Source organism: Antechinus flavipes, chromosome 2 (genome assembly GCF_016432865.1).
Source record: "Antechinus flavipes isolate AdamAnt ecotype Samford, QLD, Australia chromosome 2, AdamAnt_v2, whole genome shotgun sequence".
Lineage (NCBI taxonomy): Eukaryota > Metazoa > Chordata > Mammalia > Dasyuromorphia > Dasyuridae > Antechinus > Antechinus flavipes.
The window spans coordinates 115,312,762-115,331,609 of record NC_067399.1 but is presented as its reverse complement, the minus strand read 5'-3'; the positions used below and the strand labels follow the sequence as shown (position 1 = coordinate 115,331,609).

General features: G+C 37.3%; 1 protein-coding gene across 2 annotated transcripts in view; it reads left to right on the top strand.

Moving 5' to 3' along the window:
• Nucleotides 1–17,663, top strand: part of SPRED2 (sprouty related EVH1 domain containing 2) — a 165,475-nt gene extending 147,812 nt beyond the window's left edge. For both annotated transcript variants that reach the window (XM_051975399.1, XM_051975400.1), the window contains exons 5-6: nucleotides 14,363–14,512; nucleotides 16,908–17,663. In XM_051975399.1, coding sequence (XP_051831359.1) covers nucleotides 14,363–14,512; nucleotides 16,908–17,573 — 816 coding nt within the window. In that variant the 3' untranslated portion in view covers nucleotides 17,574–17,663. The remainder of the gene's footprint in view (nucleotides 1–14,362; nucleotides 14,513–16,907) is intronic.
• The last annotated feature ends 1,185 nt before the right edge of the window (nucleotides 17,664–18,848 follow it).

Sequence of the window (18,848 nt, the reverse complement as noted above, 5' to 3'; positions counted from 1 at the left end):
TCTTCAGTGTATTTAATGCACCAGATTTCATTAATTTACTTTGAGGGTCAAAAGAGGTACTATCAATAGATTTTTAAATTGGCATATTAAGTTTGTAAAGCCTGACTTGAGGATTATTAGATCCTTCCATTCTTCTTTCTAGTTTCTTTTTAGCTGATAGGCTAAATTTACCCGACAGCTTTCCTTTTCTGTTTGTTTTGAAATTATCATAAAGGCTGGAAATACCTCTGAAGATATTTGAGTAGATGCTATGGATAGAAGGATAGAAACATGTACAGCATGTTTAAGGGAAATTAGAATGTTTTATTTAATAACGTAAATTTATTTTTAAATTATTGGTTAACTTTGCTTCCTTACAATAGATATTTCTCAACAAACCTCCAAATAATCTCCCTTCTAAAGAAATATTCCCCCAACTAGATGCCATAATGAATACCATACCAAGTTTGAAGTCAGGAGTACTCATCTTCCTGAGTTCAAATCTGGTCTCAGCCACTTACTAGCTTAATCCTATTTACCTCAGTTTTCTCATCTATAAAATGAACTGGAGGGAAAAAAATGACAAATCACTCTGGTATTTTTGCTAAGAAAACCCCAAATGTGAAATCATGAAAAATCAAATGTGACAAACAAACAGCAACAATAGCAACTTATATGGACTGTTGCATTTAACTCTCAATATTGTCTTTCTATTTACATTGTTATAATTCTTTGGTGTATTTTTTTCTTTTATTCTGATTTCACTGTGTGATCTTAGATAAATCATTTCACACACACACACTGGATCTTAAGTTTCCCTATCTGGAAAATAAGGCAATGATTTCAGCACTTCAAATGAGTATTCCAATATTTCTCCAGATTCTTCACATTCATCATTCCTTGAAGTATGGTATTACTTTGTTATTTTTATGGCATAATTAATGGAACTTTATTTTGTTTCTAGCTTCCTATTTTCACAAATAATACTGCTATGAACCATTTTGGACTTCCTGCTTTTAGTAACATCCTTGGGATACCATCGCAGTAGTAAAGTCTGTAGGTGAAAGGGCATGAGTAGTTTAGTAACTTTTTCTTGCATAATTCTAAATTGTTTTCCAGAATAATTGAACCATCTCACAGCTCAAGCAGCAGTGAATTGCCAGGCTTGTCTTTCTACAGCCTGTCCAACAATGGGTTTTCCTATCTTTGCTAATTTAATAAATAGCAATGAGGGAATAGATACGTTAGGATCATTTTATTTACATTTCTCTGATTATTAAAGAGACATAAATTATCGTTATGTATTATAACTTATATTATTATTTCTGTTTTTAACACTTTTCTCCATTTAAAACAAGAACATTTTAATTCACATCCTTAATTTTTGAGTCTGATGTCATGTAATCAAAACACTCCTAAGACATGTTTTAAGTGACTCTGTTCCACATAGAAAGCTGAGCTGAATGAACCCATCATTCAGTTAACATTTAAGCACCTGCTATGTACTCAGCACTGTGCTAAGTGTTAGAGAAACATAGAAAAACAGAAATTCAGTCCCTGCTCACTAGGCTGTCAGAGGCTAATATAAGTGAATATGACCCAGTATAGTTAAATTTTGTGCCATAATTTTGTATCAGCAACACTAAAGTATAAAAGAAATGAATTTCTTCACATTTTATACTACAGGAAGAAAATTATATCTCATAGTACAACTTATAAATAATAGCTAGAATTTATATGGCAACTCAACAACTGAGAGACAGGTGTTATAATTATCCCCATTTTACAGATTTGAAAACTGAGGGAGACAATGGCTAAGTGACCTTGCCCAGGATCACACAATTAGTAAGTATCTGAGGTCATATTTGAGTTCAGGTCTTCCTGACTTGTGCCCAGTGCTCTGTCCACTGTGTCATCTAGACTCTGATAGAAAACACTTTTAGGATCACAGGAAATCTCAGAATTCATTTGATGAAGTCCTCTGACTATGTAGAGACCAGAAAGATTGTGAATTGGTCACTGGACAATGGGAATCCCCCAAAGCATTATTCTATACTAATTTGTTAATTCTCATAGTCATAGTTTACCGTCATGGTTACCCCAATGAGGTAGATACTATTGCTGTTTTTTGGATAAGGAAGCTGAGATCCTGGGAGATAATACAAATTCCCAAGATCAAACAGCTAGTGTAGTTCCAATACCAGGAGCCCCCCACACCTGTAGAAGAAATTCTAACTAGCCATAACATTGTCATTTTCCTTCTCTAGGATACTGAAATTTGACCAAGTATCACATTCTGAGTGTAACATTTTGAACTGTGCAAATAACTTTTTTTTTCTCCACAAATTAATCCCCACTTTATTCTTCTTCTAGTTGGTACCTTTCTCTTTTCCTTTAAGACCACCTAATAAATAGTTTGCATATCAACCTCCTGGGAAGGCCTTGAGCTCTGCTTTGTTCTAGGTTATGCTTCCCAGTTGGAGGAGCCTACCTGGAGAGACAGTGGGCCCTCAGGGCCTGTTAATTGTGTTATCTCCTGTGCTCTGGAGTCTGACAGGGAAATGACTGACAGCAATTTCCTGTTTACCTGAAGGAAAATAATTGAAGATTCAGGATTCACCATAGGGAAAATCAGTAGGATAGGATTGTTAAAGTGGGAGCTAGAATTTGGGGCTGGAGGAAGAACCTAGGGAAAATGATAGTGGAATGGAAACTTTAGGGGGGAAAAGGCTTTTCTTAGTAACTGGGATATTTATTTACCTGGCATTCTGAAGGGAAACAGTGTTCCTTGCTCTCCAAGGCATGGGTGGAAGCCTGAGTGGGATTGATTCTTTGGAACCTGTTGCATTCAATCCCAGGATAAAGTGGGAGAAAAACTAACCATCCCAGGGAGTGAGAAAGCAGTTGTTTAGTATTGGGTATGAACAAGAAATGATGGCACTTTACATGCATTTTGTTTGTTTTTGGACCTAGGAGTTGTAGTTGTTTCATTGCATAAATGAATCTATCAGTAAACTTTTATTAAGTGCCTACTATGTGCCAGTGCACTTGTGTTCTATTTTAAGTATTGAATTCTGAATAAAATGTCAATGGAGGTCCCAAGCTCAAATAAATAATCCCTAAAACATTTTAAAATAATCGTCCTGGTCTATAGAAGAAATACTGAGATACTACCAAGTCAAACCAAATTCATTCCTGAGCTCTACCACTGAGCAGAAACCTCAGACTGGCTTCTCTAAAACTTCAGATCATTAATTCTTCCTCTGACCTTGCATGGAAGGGTTTCAGAGTGTGATCTGATTCCTTTAGAAGACTTTTTTCTTTAAGTCCTGTTTTTACATTTTCTGTGCTCTTTAATGGAAGTCCCTCTCCACTGATAGTCCACTGATACTCCATTATAAATTGTTTACTCTGCTCAAGGTCTTCTTTTTGTCTTCCTTTTTGTTTTCATTTAGAGGACCCAGCTGCCATTCAAGCTGTAACTGCCGTTTTTAATCTCCTTAGATACAAATCGTATCCTTTTCCAGTCATATATTTCCTATGTAATTTTTTTTAAATACCACTTCTGATACTCTAAGTGGTGCTGATAATATGCTTGCAGCCTGCTGAGGATTAGGAATCTTTCCATTACATTGGGGGTTATCTATAATTTTAAATACTCCAAGATTCCTATGTTTAAGGGAATGTAGCCATAGAGACTCACCATGCTTTTGGTGTTTCCCCCTCTCTCAAAAAAGAACTTTTTGTGACAGTGAAGAGTTTGTGATTGCTGGACGCTTAATGCAATTTTTCAATTGTATCTTTACCTATTGAATTCTAGGCCAGCCCATTATCTATCTGTAGTATCTATCCAAAATACACAGTTAATGAATTGATGACATCTTGCCATCTAGTTGCAGGCTGTCATCTCCAAAATATGCCATGGTCTCACCATTTTGTTTTTTCTGGTATGAATGGTTTAGATGAATCTCTTTCATGACCATGGAGTTTCATATAGGCTTTGCCATGTTCAAAGACTCAGTGCAACTAATATAATGCTATATGTGAATAATACTAATTAATGTTCACAATAGTCATATGAGTAAATAGTACCAATTATCTCAGGTGGCTAGGTGACACTCATCAACCTGAGTTCAAATCTTGCCTTAGATATTTAACTATGAGACTCTGTCTGTCTCAGTTTCCTTATCTGTAAAATGAGCTGGAGAAGGAAATAGCAAACTGCTCTACTATTTTTACCAAGAAAAATCCAAATGGGCTCATGAAGATTCATTTTTCAAAAACAACTATATAGCAACACAATAACATCCTAATTTTAATAAATGATAAAACTGAAGTTTAGAAAGAAAGCTTAAGTTCACTTAGCTCAGATGAGATATATATAAAATCCTTTGCACAGTTACTGGTATACAATAGGTACTACATAAATATTAGTCATTATTATTATTACTAAATTATTATTATAGCTAGTAAGGGTCAGAATTGGGATTCAAAACCTGGACTTTTGACTGGAGATCTTTACAGACCTCTTTACAGTACTCCTTTTAGAGAAGCTAGCCATTAACATTTGGGGATTCTACTTTTGTCTGAGCATTACCCAGACATCTTTGGCATGCATATCACTGCTTAATGTTAGTATTCAGTGGATCCTTAGACAAAGTTCTTTTCAAAAACAAGACATAAATAGACTGAATGATTTAAAGGAATGTGATGGTTGTGAAAGACATTTTATCTGAAGAATCTTTAAGGTTACATACTCTTACTAAGTAACAAACTCGTGAAATTGATAAATAGACAAAACTGGATTTCATTTTCTCTCTTCCTCTGTCATGTGTAGTGTGAAAAAGGTAGCCTGCTGCAAAAAATCATGTTGAATAGGTTTTTGAGCTAGTTCTGTCATATCCATTATAGGTTTGTTCACCTCACTGAAGAATGTGGGCAAGTCATTTCCCCTTTGGGCTTCAATTTCTCCACCTTTATAACGAAAGGATTGGGTTAGATGTTCACTTCTAAAAGTTCTTCCCAGATCTCCCACTCTCTTATTTTATGGTTTAATTGTTGCCTGCTTGACTTTTGTGTTCAATGAGATAATGGGCTATAATATAATAGTCTTGTTCACTTCCTTCTCTAGAGTAGAATAGGTTTCATTCTATAGGATTCTGTCTCCAGCAAATAGCCTTCATGTTTTTTCACTAACAAATGTGGCCAGCAGGAGCTTCCTTTTTGAAAAAGTAGTAAGTCAAAGTGCCCTTCAAAACCTAAGCAGTCCTTGAAGCCTTAGAAACACAAATCTAGTCATACCTTTTCTCTCTCAGAGGCAATGAATTTTTGTAGCAGATAATGCTTTGACTTTTCTCTCTTCTGGCAAAACACACTGGAGGAAGGGAGAAAGGGGTAACCTAAAATTATTTAGCAAACTTCCAATTATATGCATTATCAAACAGGTTAAAGGCCTATACCTATAATTCCCTCAGTCTTTCTGTTTAATTAGCAGCAGAGTAAAGCAAATTTGTTCAAGTCTGACTCTATATTTAAATCTTCCAAACACTCCGAATTTAAGCATTCCAAATCTTGAAGCTTGAGCTCAATATTATGGATCTGGAGAACAAGTTCTAAAAAAAAAATTTCCCTAGGAGTGTTTGTTAAACAGATAAACCACTTGTGAGTGCAGCATCAGTCAATAAACATTTATTCAAGACTTGCCATATATTGAACTGATGCTGAGTGAAGTGAGCAGAACCAAGACAGAACGTTGTGCACAATAACAAGAAGATAATGAGATGATCAACTGTGAGGGACTTGGCTTTTCTCTACAGTGCAGTGATTCAAGCAATTGTAATAGATTTGGGATGGAAAGTGCTATCCGCATCCAGAGAAAACTGTGGAAACTGAATGTGAGTTGAAGTTTAAACTTTTTTGTTTTTTGTTTTTTTCCCTCTCATAGTTTTTTCCCCTTTTGGGCTGGTTTATTTTCCTTGCACAACATGAAAAATATGGAAATATATCTTTTAAAAATATATCTAAAAGTTGTATTAAAATACATCTTAAAATGTCCATATTTAACCTTAAAAAAAAAAAATTTGCCACATACAAAGCACTATGGTAAGTGCCAGAGATAGATACAAAGAGAGGTATAAAAAGCTGTCCCTGCTCTTAGAGAGCATACTAACGGGGAGAAAACATTTAAATAGATATATAAAAGACCATATTCAAAATAGATGAAGCTAACCAGAAAGGGAAAGGAATTATCTGGGAGAAACTACTAGAAAAGTGGGAAAGGTTCCCCTTTGGAAATAGGATTTGAGCTGAAACTTAAAGGAAGCGAGAGAAACTGAGGTGCAGAGATAAAGGGACAGCATTCGAGGTTTAGAAGTAGGAAATGGAATATGGTGTTTGAGGAACTTCAGGTAACTTATTGTAACTAGATCATTGAATATATGAAAAGGAAGCAAGATATAAGAAGCCTGGAAAAATTAGGTAAGGGTTCTATTAATGAAGAGCTTGAAATACTTAACAGAGAAAAGTTTATATTTCATCCTGAAGGTAAAAGGAGACGAGTGGAGTTCATTGATCAGGGAGATGACATGTATGGTCTGATTAATGTTACATTGGAAGCTGAGTGCAGGTTGAATTGGAGTAGAGAGAGATGTGAGGCAGGGAGCCCAGCATGAAAGCTTTTACAGCAATCCAGGCAGATGATGTAGCGCTAAACTAGAGTTGTGGTTGTATAAAAGGAAAGAAAGCAATATAAATAAGAGCAGAGATTTCAAGTATGTGGGTAACAATGAACCAGATTAAAATAAAAATGGGAAAATTTAACAGTCAATAAAAATACAATAATACAAAGATAACATCACTTTTTAAAAATATATTTAATATTTTGTTTCCCAGTTACATGTAACAATAATTTAAACATTTTTTCAAATTTTGATTTCAAATTCTCTCTCTCCCTTCCCCTGCCACTAAAAAGCAAGCAATTTGACATGGGTTTCACATGTGTAGTCATACTAAACACATTTCCATGTAAGACCTTGTATGAATGAAAATACAGGCCAAAAAACCCCAAGAAAAATAAAGTAAAAAAAAAAAAAGCATCTTTTATCTGCATTCAGGCTCTATCAGTTCTTTTTCTGGAGATGGACAGCACCTTTCATCATAAGTCCTACAGAATTGTCTTGGATCATTGTATTCATAGTAAACCATCTTACAATATTATTGTTATTGTATATAGTGTTCTGATTCTGCTCATTTTACTTTCCATCATGTAAGTGCTTCCAGATAACAATATTTTTATGGGGGGGGGTTACAATTTAATAATTTTATTAACAAGGACAACAGGTTATTAAAAATAATAGTCATTTGATCATCTCTTTTATATCAAAGACAAACACTTTATCAAGGGTTTCTTGGGGTTTATGAGGGGAGACAATGTGAAGAGGGGGAAAATGGGACAATATATAACAAAATGGCTTGACAAAAATCAAAGGAGACAATACTCTTTGATAAATAGACCTTACAGATAAAAGATGCAAAGGAAAAAGTAGATATCTTTGGTCTGTTATTCTCCAGCTCAGGTCACCTGCAAAATTGATCTTAAAACAATTTACTTTCTTTTTTGTCCGTCTTCTTGTCACCATTTTGAATCCAAAAAGATTGAAGGTTAGAATCAGAAGTTTTAGGCTGAGAAGAGTCAAAATCTTAAGAGATTCTCAGGAAAGAGCCTCTGTTTAGGTGAAGAAATCTCTCCATATAGGAGAAGATTGTTTCCAGACTTTGTCTCTGCCTCTTTTCCTCCAAAGTGCCTTGGGTGGACATCATAACTATTGATGGACATTTAAACTGAGATATTTAAAAAGGTTTGAGCATTTGAGAGACATGGAGTATGGAGAATTTAATCCCCTTATTGAATACTCCAGCCAGAGTAATAATAAAAGGAAGTTCATTTTGTCTCTCTTATACCAAAGAATGATAACATTACTTTTAAAAACTAAACCAGTATAGAGCCAGCAAGGATTTTTATTGTATGAATTAGTGGAACTCTTTTCTATTCAAGTTTGACAGCACTGAATAAGAAGTTGGATATGGGAGGTTGGATGAGAATGAGGAGTCAGAGTGAAAGTAAATGAGCCTGAGTGACTTGAGAGGATGAGAGTGCCCTCAACAGGTTAAAGGGAAATTCAGAAGATGGAGTATTTGAGCAGAAAGATAACAAGTTCAGTTTTGGACACTTTAAATTTGAGATTCCTATCAGACTCCTATTTAGTTTGAGATGTCTAATAGACACTTGGTGATGTGTGACTATAGCTCATCAGAGAGCTATGGCCTAGCTATATAACTCTGAAAATTATTGACATAGAGATGGTAATTGAACCTGTGGGAGCTGATTAGATAACCAGATTCGATATTTTAGATTCAGGAAAAAAGAAAGGAGTCCAGGACAGACCTTTATGAACACCCACTGACTGTGACATGAATAAAGATACTGCAAAATAGACCAAGGAAAACAGTTGAACTGATAGGAGAATTAGGTGAATGTTGTTTGTTTTTCCAATTGTGTCCAACTCTTTGTGATTCCATTTGGGATTTTCTTGGCAATGGGATTGGATTGGTTTGCCATTTCTTTCTCCAGCTCATTTTACAGATGAGGAAACTAAGATAAACAGGGTTAAATGACTTGCCCAGGATCACATAGCTACTAAGTATCTGAATCAAGATTTCAACTTGGGTCTTTCTAACTCCAGGCTTGGCATCCTATCCACTGTGCATTATTTATTTGTCAAAATTCTGGAGACTGAAAGAGATTGATAAATTGAATAGCTAGATACACTCCTTTCTGGAGTGAGCTCCATGAGTCACAGCAGATGTTAAAGCTGAAAGCTATCTTCAAGATCATCCAGTCCATTGATTCTCTTGGATTTTTTTTTCCTTAGGGTCCCATTATAGTAAAAATAATAGTTTATATTTATATAAAGCTGAATGTATTGAGTGGTGTGGTGCTCAGAGCACAGGATTTAGAATCAGGAATACTTAAGTTAATACTTAAGTGCTACCTCAGATCCTTAGACACTTAATAGCTTTGTACCTTTCCCAGTCTTAGTTTTCTCATCCATAAAATGGAGAATTATCGCACTTGTGTCACAGAGTTGTTATGAGATAACATCTGTGAAACATTTTGCAAATGATAAAACACTATGGGAATACTAGAAGTTATTATTTAAAAAAAAAACTTAAAGTTTGCAAAGCAATTTCTTGGCAACAATGCTATGAGTAAATATTTTGCTTACTGTTCCCATTTTATAGATGAAGAGATTGAGAGAAAATTGAATGCCCCAAGTTATCAGAATTCATAAGTATCCAGGCTGGGATGTAAACCAAGATCTCCTCACTACAAGTCCAACTCTGGCCTGCCTTACATATGGTTGTCTTGCTTGTGCTTTTTAGCTTAAACACCACTAATTCTCCATGCAAAATAATGCCTCCATTTGTTTTTTTGTTTGTTTCACTGGTTTATTTGTCCAGCTGTATCTTTTGTTGTTAGGATGGGGATGGTGGGAAGAAGACAGTAGAGTCTTCAACTTTTCAGCATAATTAGTGAAAACTTGTTGAAAATGTTTAGCATGAACTGGATGATCATTTATCTGCAATGATATACAGAGCATATATTCCTGTAATGGGCAGGCATTTGTTTGCTAACACATTGACAACTCCCAGAATTCTAGAGTAGTCTAGCTCTATTTCTCTTTCTCAGTTCATTAAATCACTTTTCCCCTGAATTATTAAATATCGCACTTGCTTTTTCTATAAGACATAGGGAAAGAAAAAATCTAATTATGTCCATTCTAGGTAGATTCATCCCATACAGGAGTGACCTAGGTTGTACAATCCTCAGTATTGTTTAAGCTGAGATAGAAGTTTGCTTGAGATGAAAAGGTTGGATACATTTTCCAGACAGAATAGGAATTGTAGGCTGTATTGATGGTTATATGTTGAACATATTGGAAAATAAATAAGCTATATCATTATATATAACACTTTGGGTTTTATAGTAAGTCTTCCTTACAGTAACCTTAGGAGGGGGGTAAATATCTATATCTATATCTATCTATCTATTTATAGATAGATAGATATAGATATAACTGTATTTGTAGTATATCTATAGATAAAGACAGAGATACTACAAATACAATTATTCTCTTTTTATATCTAGTGAAATTGAGACTCAGAATTTCTGATTTAAATTGCCCAGCTAGTAAGTGGTAATATAAAGACTGAATTCTAGCTAGTCTTGATTCCAAGTCTAATGTACTTTCTCTATAGAATCATTAATCACATTATAAAAGTTAGAAAGGATTTTAAAAGTCCATTCTCTTTATTTTACATATAAAGAACCTGGGGGTGAAAAAGGTTAAATGATATGCCCAAAGTCATAGAGCTAGTGCCTGAGATAAGATTTTTAACCCAGGTCTTTCTGATTCCCCAAACTAACTCTATCTCAACTATGATCTTCCTTAATGATTCTAAGAGTCAAATCCTGCATTGACAAGGTACAATAAGACAGGGAGTTTCTGAAAGAAAGAAATTTCATTTTTTATGCTTATTAGACCTATAGTGTGTCAACCACTTGGGTTTGTAATGCAGCAAAGTTTTCTGTTTTGCCACTGCCAAAAAAAATCACCTTGATCACCTTTTTTAAAAATTTCTTAATCAGGGCCTTTTCTTTTTCTTTTTTTTCTTTTTTTAGATTGGGGTCTTCCTACTAGTCATGGTCAAACCCAGGAGCAAAAGCCATTTAGTTGCCACTTAGATGGCAACTAAGTCTTGTTGCATCCTACTATTTTGAGCTTTTTTCCAATAATTATATACCACCTGTCATCTCACTCCCATCCTCCCCCCAAAATATATTGCTGCTAATTGTCAGTACTAGATCTAATGGGGGGGGGGGGCAGTAAAGATATCAGTTGATGCTTTGGCACCATATATGTTTGTTGACCCATATGTTTCTTGAAAGAATCCCAGAAAAAAAGAATTTGACCTTGAATTATTTTTAAATTACAGATCTTTGTCAGACAGATACTCAGCTTGTGGGTACAGATCATATGTTGGTATCTAATGACTGTCCTTTTCAGTGTTTCAGAATTTAAAAAAAAATTAGACAGCACTCTAGATATATAGCATGACTGTACTTGGAGTGATTTTCCACCAACCTGGGCCTTCCTGTCTGCCATCCAGACTTGTCCAGGCTTCCTCACATTAGCTCCCTGTGGCTTCCATAGGCCATGTCACAGAACTGAGTCTTCCCTCCCGTGCCTTCAGGGAGAGCTTAGAAGAGATAAAGTAATGGGTGAAAGGGTGAAAATGTAGTTTTCCTTCCTACACAGTGACCTTATACATTCATTCTTTAAGTTATGCAATTTACACCCACCTCTTTGGAAAACTTGCCTGGTATTATAGAGTGTAAATAGGTTTCAACTTTTGACATATCCTGTCTCTCATGGCTTCTTAGAACTTGAAAATGATGAATAGAAAAGCAATGTTGTAATAGAAAAACTGTTGGCCTGGGAACCAAAAGATAGGGTTTCTAGTACCAATTCTGGATTGAAATCCAGATCAAGTCATATCATTTTTCAAGCCTCAGTTTCTCTCTTGGTAAAATAAGGAGGATGAAAGAGAATTGAAATAGAAGATGATTTTTAGCACAAATGTTTTCTGATTTTGTGAAAATTCTAAGAGTCAAATCCTGTATTGACAAGGTGCAATAAGAGCAATCAGAACTGGATTATTTGGGAATTGGAGGGAAGAAAGACAAGTGAAAAGCTTCATTTGACTGCTGCCCTAATCCATAATTAAGACACCTTAGGTATAATACTTTTATTTTTGCTTGCATTCAAATTCTAGGTGTTATTCATCTTTGCCTTAAGTCACACAAAGGTCTGTCAATATTAGAATAAACAAATGACTGATGTCATGTAGTGGATAAAGTGGGTTTCTAAGGAATCCTATACTTTAGGTTAAATAAATAATCTCTCCAACCACTAGCACTTCTCTACTTCACCCTTGTCTCCATTACATTTAGATTTGTGTAAATTTAGGTGTATATTTGTATTTATACCATACAGAAAGAAAACTCTTAATTTGAACTCGAGGAACCTAGTTTAAATTCTAGCTCTTTTATATAATTATTTCTGGTGTAAACTTAAGCACAACATTTACCCTCTTTGGGCCTTAGTTTACACATCTGTAAAAAAGAAAGGCTTGTATTAGATGGACTCTAAGGTCTTTTCTACCTATGATTCTATGAATTTATACTCAAATTAATCAGTGTTACTTTATTTTTCAATTTAGTTTCTTTTAAAACATTTAATATACATTTAGTATGTTCTGGACATACAAAAATATACAATGACAGTAGTGAAGTGGTTCCATTTTACTTTAAAATGGAATTAAGCCCCTTTTTAACTATTAGAATTGATCCAAGAATCTAATGGTAGAGTTAGGTATACATATATATATATATATTTTTTTTTAATTAGTATCTTTTTTCATATGCTTGATTTGGGATTTGCAAAATATCAAACTTGTTTTCATAGACTCAAACATGACCAATCCAGTAATTTTCTTTGCTTGACTATGTATACCAAGTGTTGTTCTTATTCTTGTTTTGGTCTATGGGAAGTAGAAGAGGGAAATTAAATGCTTGTTAATGGGGGAAACTTTTTTTTTTAACTGAATCCAAGAATCTAAAAGTGAGTTACTGATTTACTTTAAACTAGGCCCCAAAGAATGCTTATTTTCAAGTGAATGTACTTTTTATTAAATATATAGTAACATATGACTCTTGAGTGGATCGCATGGCAACTCTAACACATACTAATAAAAGCAAGAACCATGGGATATTTAACCTCTTCTCAATGTTCCAAGAAATTCTTAAAAATTATAAGTTACAAGGTTGCCATTCTGAACCAGTGAGAAGGGTGGGTTGGTTAGTCTTTTTTTTATTATTATTTTAACATACTGCTCATCAGGTATTTTGTAGAGAGAATTTAGATTTGACTGTTGGTTGGATTAGATGGTATGAGAGGTTTTTTTTTTTTTTTTAATGTCTCTGCAGTTTATAGAGATTTGTGGATGTTTGCACTGTCATCAGTTCTTTTAGTTGTGGCAGCTTTTAGCTACCCTCCCTCCCCCCCACATGTATCTTCCTATTTATTCTTGTCCCTGTAATTCACTAAAGTTTCTCATAAAGTAAAATTTAGAACCTTCTAATCATAAATTCTGCTGTGATTCTTTTTTTTGCCCTGAGACAATTGGGGTTAAGTGACTTGCCCAGGGTCACACAGCCAGGAAGTGTTAGGTCTCTGAGACCACATTTGAACTCAGGTCGTCCTGACTTAGGGGCTGGTGCTCTATCCACTGTGCTACCTAGCTGCCCCTTCTGCTGTGATTTTTAACAAAGCTGGTTTTGCTCAGGGCTCAGGACTCAGGACAAAATTTAGTATTGAGATTTTACATAAAATTATTTAATTTCCAATTCTCCCAAGTGCTCTTCTTGACCTTAGGAGAAGCTAGGTGGATCCTGCCCATTTTGGGCATCTGAGCCATGGCCTCCTCCATCTCTAGCCATCAAAGTGTAATAATAGAAAAAACACAGAACTTAGAATCTGAATTCAAACTCTGCCTTTACTACTACTATCTATTTGACTCTAGGATCAATCTCTTGGAACCTCGGTTTCCTGAAGTATAAAATGGATAGAGGGTGGGCTAAATGGTGTCTAAAGTCTATTCCATGACAATCTGGGTTTACTTGCTATGTAATCTCCACGGGAAGATTCTTGAGATATAGTGTCTTTCCTTGAGCAAGTCACTTAAATCCTGTTTCCATATCTGCAAAATGAGAGAAGTGGGCTAAATAAATGATCTCTCCAGATCACCTTCTAACTCTACATCTTGGATTCTGTGAATCATGTAAACTCTCTTTGGAAGAGCAGTAATTGCTGGTTGAAGTATTCTAGGAGTCTCCATGGATTAAAAAGTCTTGGGTTAATAGTCCAGTTTACACTACAATACATATTTTTGAAATGCAGATACTGTATCTACAGTCTGGGTGGTGTAGTGGATAGAGCAGCCCTGAAGTCAGGAGGACCCGAGTTCAAATCTGGCCTCAGACACTTAACATTTCCTAGCTGTGTGACCCTGGGCAAGTCACTTAACCCCAATTGCCTCAGAAAGAAAGAAAAATGAAACTTTCAGAAGCTAAATGCTAGTATGCAATAATTAGAGGGAGATAATTGTTTTAAACAAAAACAAATTTTTGCCAGTAGATTTAACATTATTCTCTTTTTTTATTATACAGTATGAGTTAACCTTTCTTTCTCTCTCAATACAGACAGCTACAGACAGCTCTTCTAATTCTTCTCAAAAAAGGGAGCCACCCAACCGGACAATCTCTTCTCCCATGTCCTGTGAACACCGGAGTATATATACCTTTGGCCATATTCACGACCAATATAGCGCTGACCACTATCAACTTGAACAAGTGAGTAACATTCCTTATTTTCATGGTCTTTCCCCTTTCATATGTGGGAGCTTCTCTCAAGAAGCGACTATTTCTTGCCTTTCCTCATGTGCCCAGCACTTACCATGGTTCTGCTACACAGTAGTGCTTAATAAATCCCTGTTGACTTCAGGGCCAAACTCCTGTCCTGCTTTCTCCATGAAGTTTTCCTTGACTAGATCACCCACAGAGATCTCTCCCTTCCTCCTTTCTCTGAATTCTTACTGTTCCTCTTATCTGTTCCGCTGCTGCCTTGTGTTACTGTTAATGACTCTTTTTATGCACATATTCTGTCACCCCAACTAGACTTTTCAGTGTCTTGTGGACACAGGCCATGTCTTATGCCTCTTTGTATCCTGTGTGACTAACCGATATATAGTAGGCACTGACTAATGTTTGTCGTCAAGGATAAGTGGGAGGTTTTTTCCTGTTCTATGTAAGGTGTTAATGTCATCATCTAAAAGGATGTCTGGAATCAGATTCATTTAAAAACCAAATCTATTAACACTACACACGCTGCTTAGAACATGGGTACAGTTCTAAAGCTGTACAGTGTCTGGGGGTGGGGGAAATGGTATCTGGAAAGATAGATGAGTTAGGGAGTCTAAAACATAGTTCTCTGCTACCCTAACCTAACTTCCTCGGGGCATGTAAACCAGCTTCCAAAAATGAGTAAATGTTTATCAAGCCTCGGGCCCCACTCACCCAAGAAGAATGTTAGTCACCAAGTTTTGGTTCTGCACCCCATTTGAACCAGGCTCTACTTGGTTTCATGGCCATAGACCATATTCTCAATCCTTTCTCTTCATAACTATATGACTATTCATGGGGAAATAGGGAAAGAAATCCATAAATAAAATCGTATAAATCATCTAGGTAGCAGAGTGGATAGAGCGCCAGCCCTAGAAGTAGGAAGACCTAAGTTCAGATTCAGCCTCAAACACTTACTAGTTTTAAGTTGGAGCAAGTGGCTTAATCCTCTCTGCCTCAGTTTCCTCATCTGTCAAAATGAACTGGAGAAGGAAATGACAAACTACTCATACCTTTGCCAAGAAATCCCCAAACAGGGTCATAGAGAGTCGAGTGTGACTGAAATGACTCAAGAACCACCAAAAAAAAAAAAAAAATCATCCCTGCTACTCTAAAAGACAGTTTTAAGTAGATGATGAGTCTGTCTGGTATTGTCTTCATAAAACCTTTGTACAGTTTGTTTTTTTTTAATTTAGTAATTTAAAATAGAAATGACCTAATTTTTTTTCCCTGGTGATAAAGTAGCAAAATTTCCTTTTTGCTGCTCATGTAGATTCAGTTCAGTCCACAGGACTCAACTTAATCTTTTTGTCTGTGATGACTGTTTTTCATTTGTCACAGAGTCTGAAACAAGAATCATTAGGCTCATCGCTCTAGAACTGGAAAGCACCTCAGAGGCTAATAAATCCAATTATCTTGCAAATGAGGAAACTGAGGTAAAGGAAGGAATAGTGTTAAGTGGCTTGCCCAAGGTTCTTTGAATAGTAAGTCCTCAGAAATAGAAACGGAACTTAGAGCCTCTGTTTTACAGAAGCTAATTATCATTACACCATGTTTTTCTCCCATTACATACAGTGCGGTCATAGTATTGTCCTAAATGCCAATAAACATACTTTATGCTTTTAATAGATTCTATTATACTTGTGGCCTGAGTTACTAAAATTTCAAAACACATGGGAGTACCATACAAGAGGTGGTCTCATTTTACAGCTTCCTGGCACACAGTAGGCGCCCAATCCATGCTTTCCCTTCCTTTCAGCCCTTCCGTGATCCTGTCCAAAGGACAGTAGATGAGGATAGGACGCCTGTAGACTCAGTCTCTGTAGCCCAGCCTTAAGTGAGGAGGGCAAAGACTGTGTGCTTTTCCTTTTCCCACATACTTGTGCCTGCACATTTTAGGTGCCTGGCTGACTCTTCATATTCTAGACATTCTAATCTGTACAATTAATTTGATGATCACTGAAAAGCTGTTACCTTTTCTTCTGTTACCCTGAGCTATTCTGAAAGCCTCTTATTCTATATCGGCTTGCCTTCCCAACTAGATTTGAAGATTTTTGAGGGCGAAAATGAGGGCTTTTTATTACTTTTTTAGTGTGATAGCATAGTTCCTTGTATATAGTAGGCCCTCAAGAAATATTTTAATATATTAATAAATAAATATATTTTATCTATTTTCTATATATATGAAAATGTTTATTAAATGGTGCCTTTGACCGGCAATGCTTTGGGGGAGGACGGGAGAGGAGAAATGCCAGGTACATCAAGAGACGGCCTTAATTTTGATTGGTCACTGATTAAATAAATCCCATTTGTGTGTCTCCCTGTTCCCAACCCTGTTCTCGAGCAGTCCATCCCGAGACCGTACCGACAGGTCAGTTTCCCAGATGACGAGGAGGAGATTGTTCGCATCAACCCGCGGGAGAAGATCTGGATCACGGGCTACGAGGATTACCGGCACGCCCCGGTGAGGGGCAAGTACATGGACCCCTCCGAGGACATCGACTCCTACGTGCGCTTCGCCTCCAAGGGCGACGCCTCCAAGCACGACTACACCTACCCCTACGTCGACCACTCGGACTTTGACATGGGGGATGACCCCAAGGGAGGGGGCGGCGTGATTAAAACTCAGCCCAACCGCGGCAAGTCCCGGCGGAGGAAGGAGGACGGCGAGCGCTCGCGCTGCGTGTACTGCAGGGACATGTTTAACCACGAGGAGAACCGCAGGGGCCAGTGTCCCGACGCCCCCGACCCCGTCAGGACTTGCATCCGCCGAGTCAGCTGTATGTGGTGCGCGGACAGCATGCTCTACCACTGCATGTCCGACCCCGAGGGGGACTACACGGACCCTTGCTCCTGTGACACCAGCGATGAGAAGTTTTGCCTCCGGTGGATGGCCCTCATCGCCCTGTCCTTCCTGGCCCCCTGTATGTGCTGTTACCTGCCCCTCCGAGGCTGCTACAACTGTGGGGTGATCTGTAGGTGCTGCGGCGGGAAGCACAAAGCCGCCGGGTGAAGAGCGCCGCCCGTGCTCCTCTCCCTGTCTCCGTGCCCGGCGGGCCGACGCCCCCACGGCGGCCCCGCCCCGGCCCTGCTGCCCTGGAGGCGCCATTCCAGCCTGGGAAGCCCGCCGACGGGCTTGCCACTTGAGCTCCAGCCAGCACTCTTAATCATTCACACAGACACACACACATACGCCCCCTCCCCAATGTTGTAATGAAATTAACCTTCGGCATAGACTATTGTATTAATAATCTGTAATCCAACTGATTGTCTTGTACGTGTCTATAGTCCCTGTCCCCGCCCTCCCTGGCCCTTCCCTCCTTCCAGCTTTCCACTTCAAAAGGAGGGAGACTGCCTCGGAACTGTGGATTTTCAGGGAATTTTCTTGGTTGGGGGTTTGGGGAAGAGCATCTCAAGACTATATCTCGTTAAGCTTGCCTTGACAAACCATCTGTACCCAGAAACTCGGGGTACTTACCAAAATAAGTGAGAATGATGAAATCCCACCACGAGTATTTGAACCTGCAGTCAGTTATTATGTGTATAGAAGGTGTGCTAGCGTGTGCTACAACACGATATTGCTATTACCATTCTAAAGCCAAATTTCTAATGTCATGTCAACTGCAGTTTTTTGTTTCCAGTCCATCATCATTTCTTTTGCAAAAAAAAAAAAAAAAAAAAAAAAAAAAAAAAAGGAAAAAAGAAGGAAAAAGATGCATTTAAATTATTCACTAATGGAAAACATCCGTTCATGCAAAGACAATGAGAAATAAGCCTTAACATCAGGAGGAGTCCTCAAACTTCACGTGGTTCCAGCTAATGCTGGAGAAGCAACTTAAGATTTCTATGAGCTACCCAAATAATTACAAAAATAGAATCTAAAGGATTTAAGTAGGAAAAAATGTAGGCAGTATGATATGGTGGAAAAAGACAGGTGGATCTGGGTTCCAGTCCCAACCCCATGTGTGTGATCTTATGTGGTTCAATGGAAAGGGCACTGCATTTTGAAACCTGAAAAGCTAGCTTTGAATTCTGACTCTCCCGCTTACAACCTATGTGATGTTGGGCAAGTCACTTAATTTGTCTAGGCCATTTTCCTCGTCTACAAAACAAAATGAGGGGATTGGACCAGAATGACCCAAGATCCCCTCCCACTCTAAATTAGTGATTCTCCATCACTATTCCTTAAGTGGGCCTCAGCTTCCTTCTCTCTAAAATTAGGAGGCTAATCCAGCTGGTTTCCCTCCCCAGAATTCTGCAATATGGTGATTCTAGGATGGGAATTAAA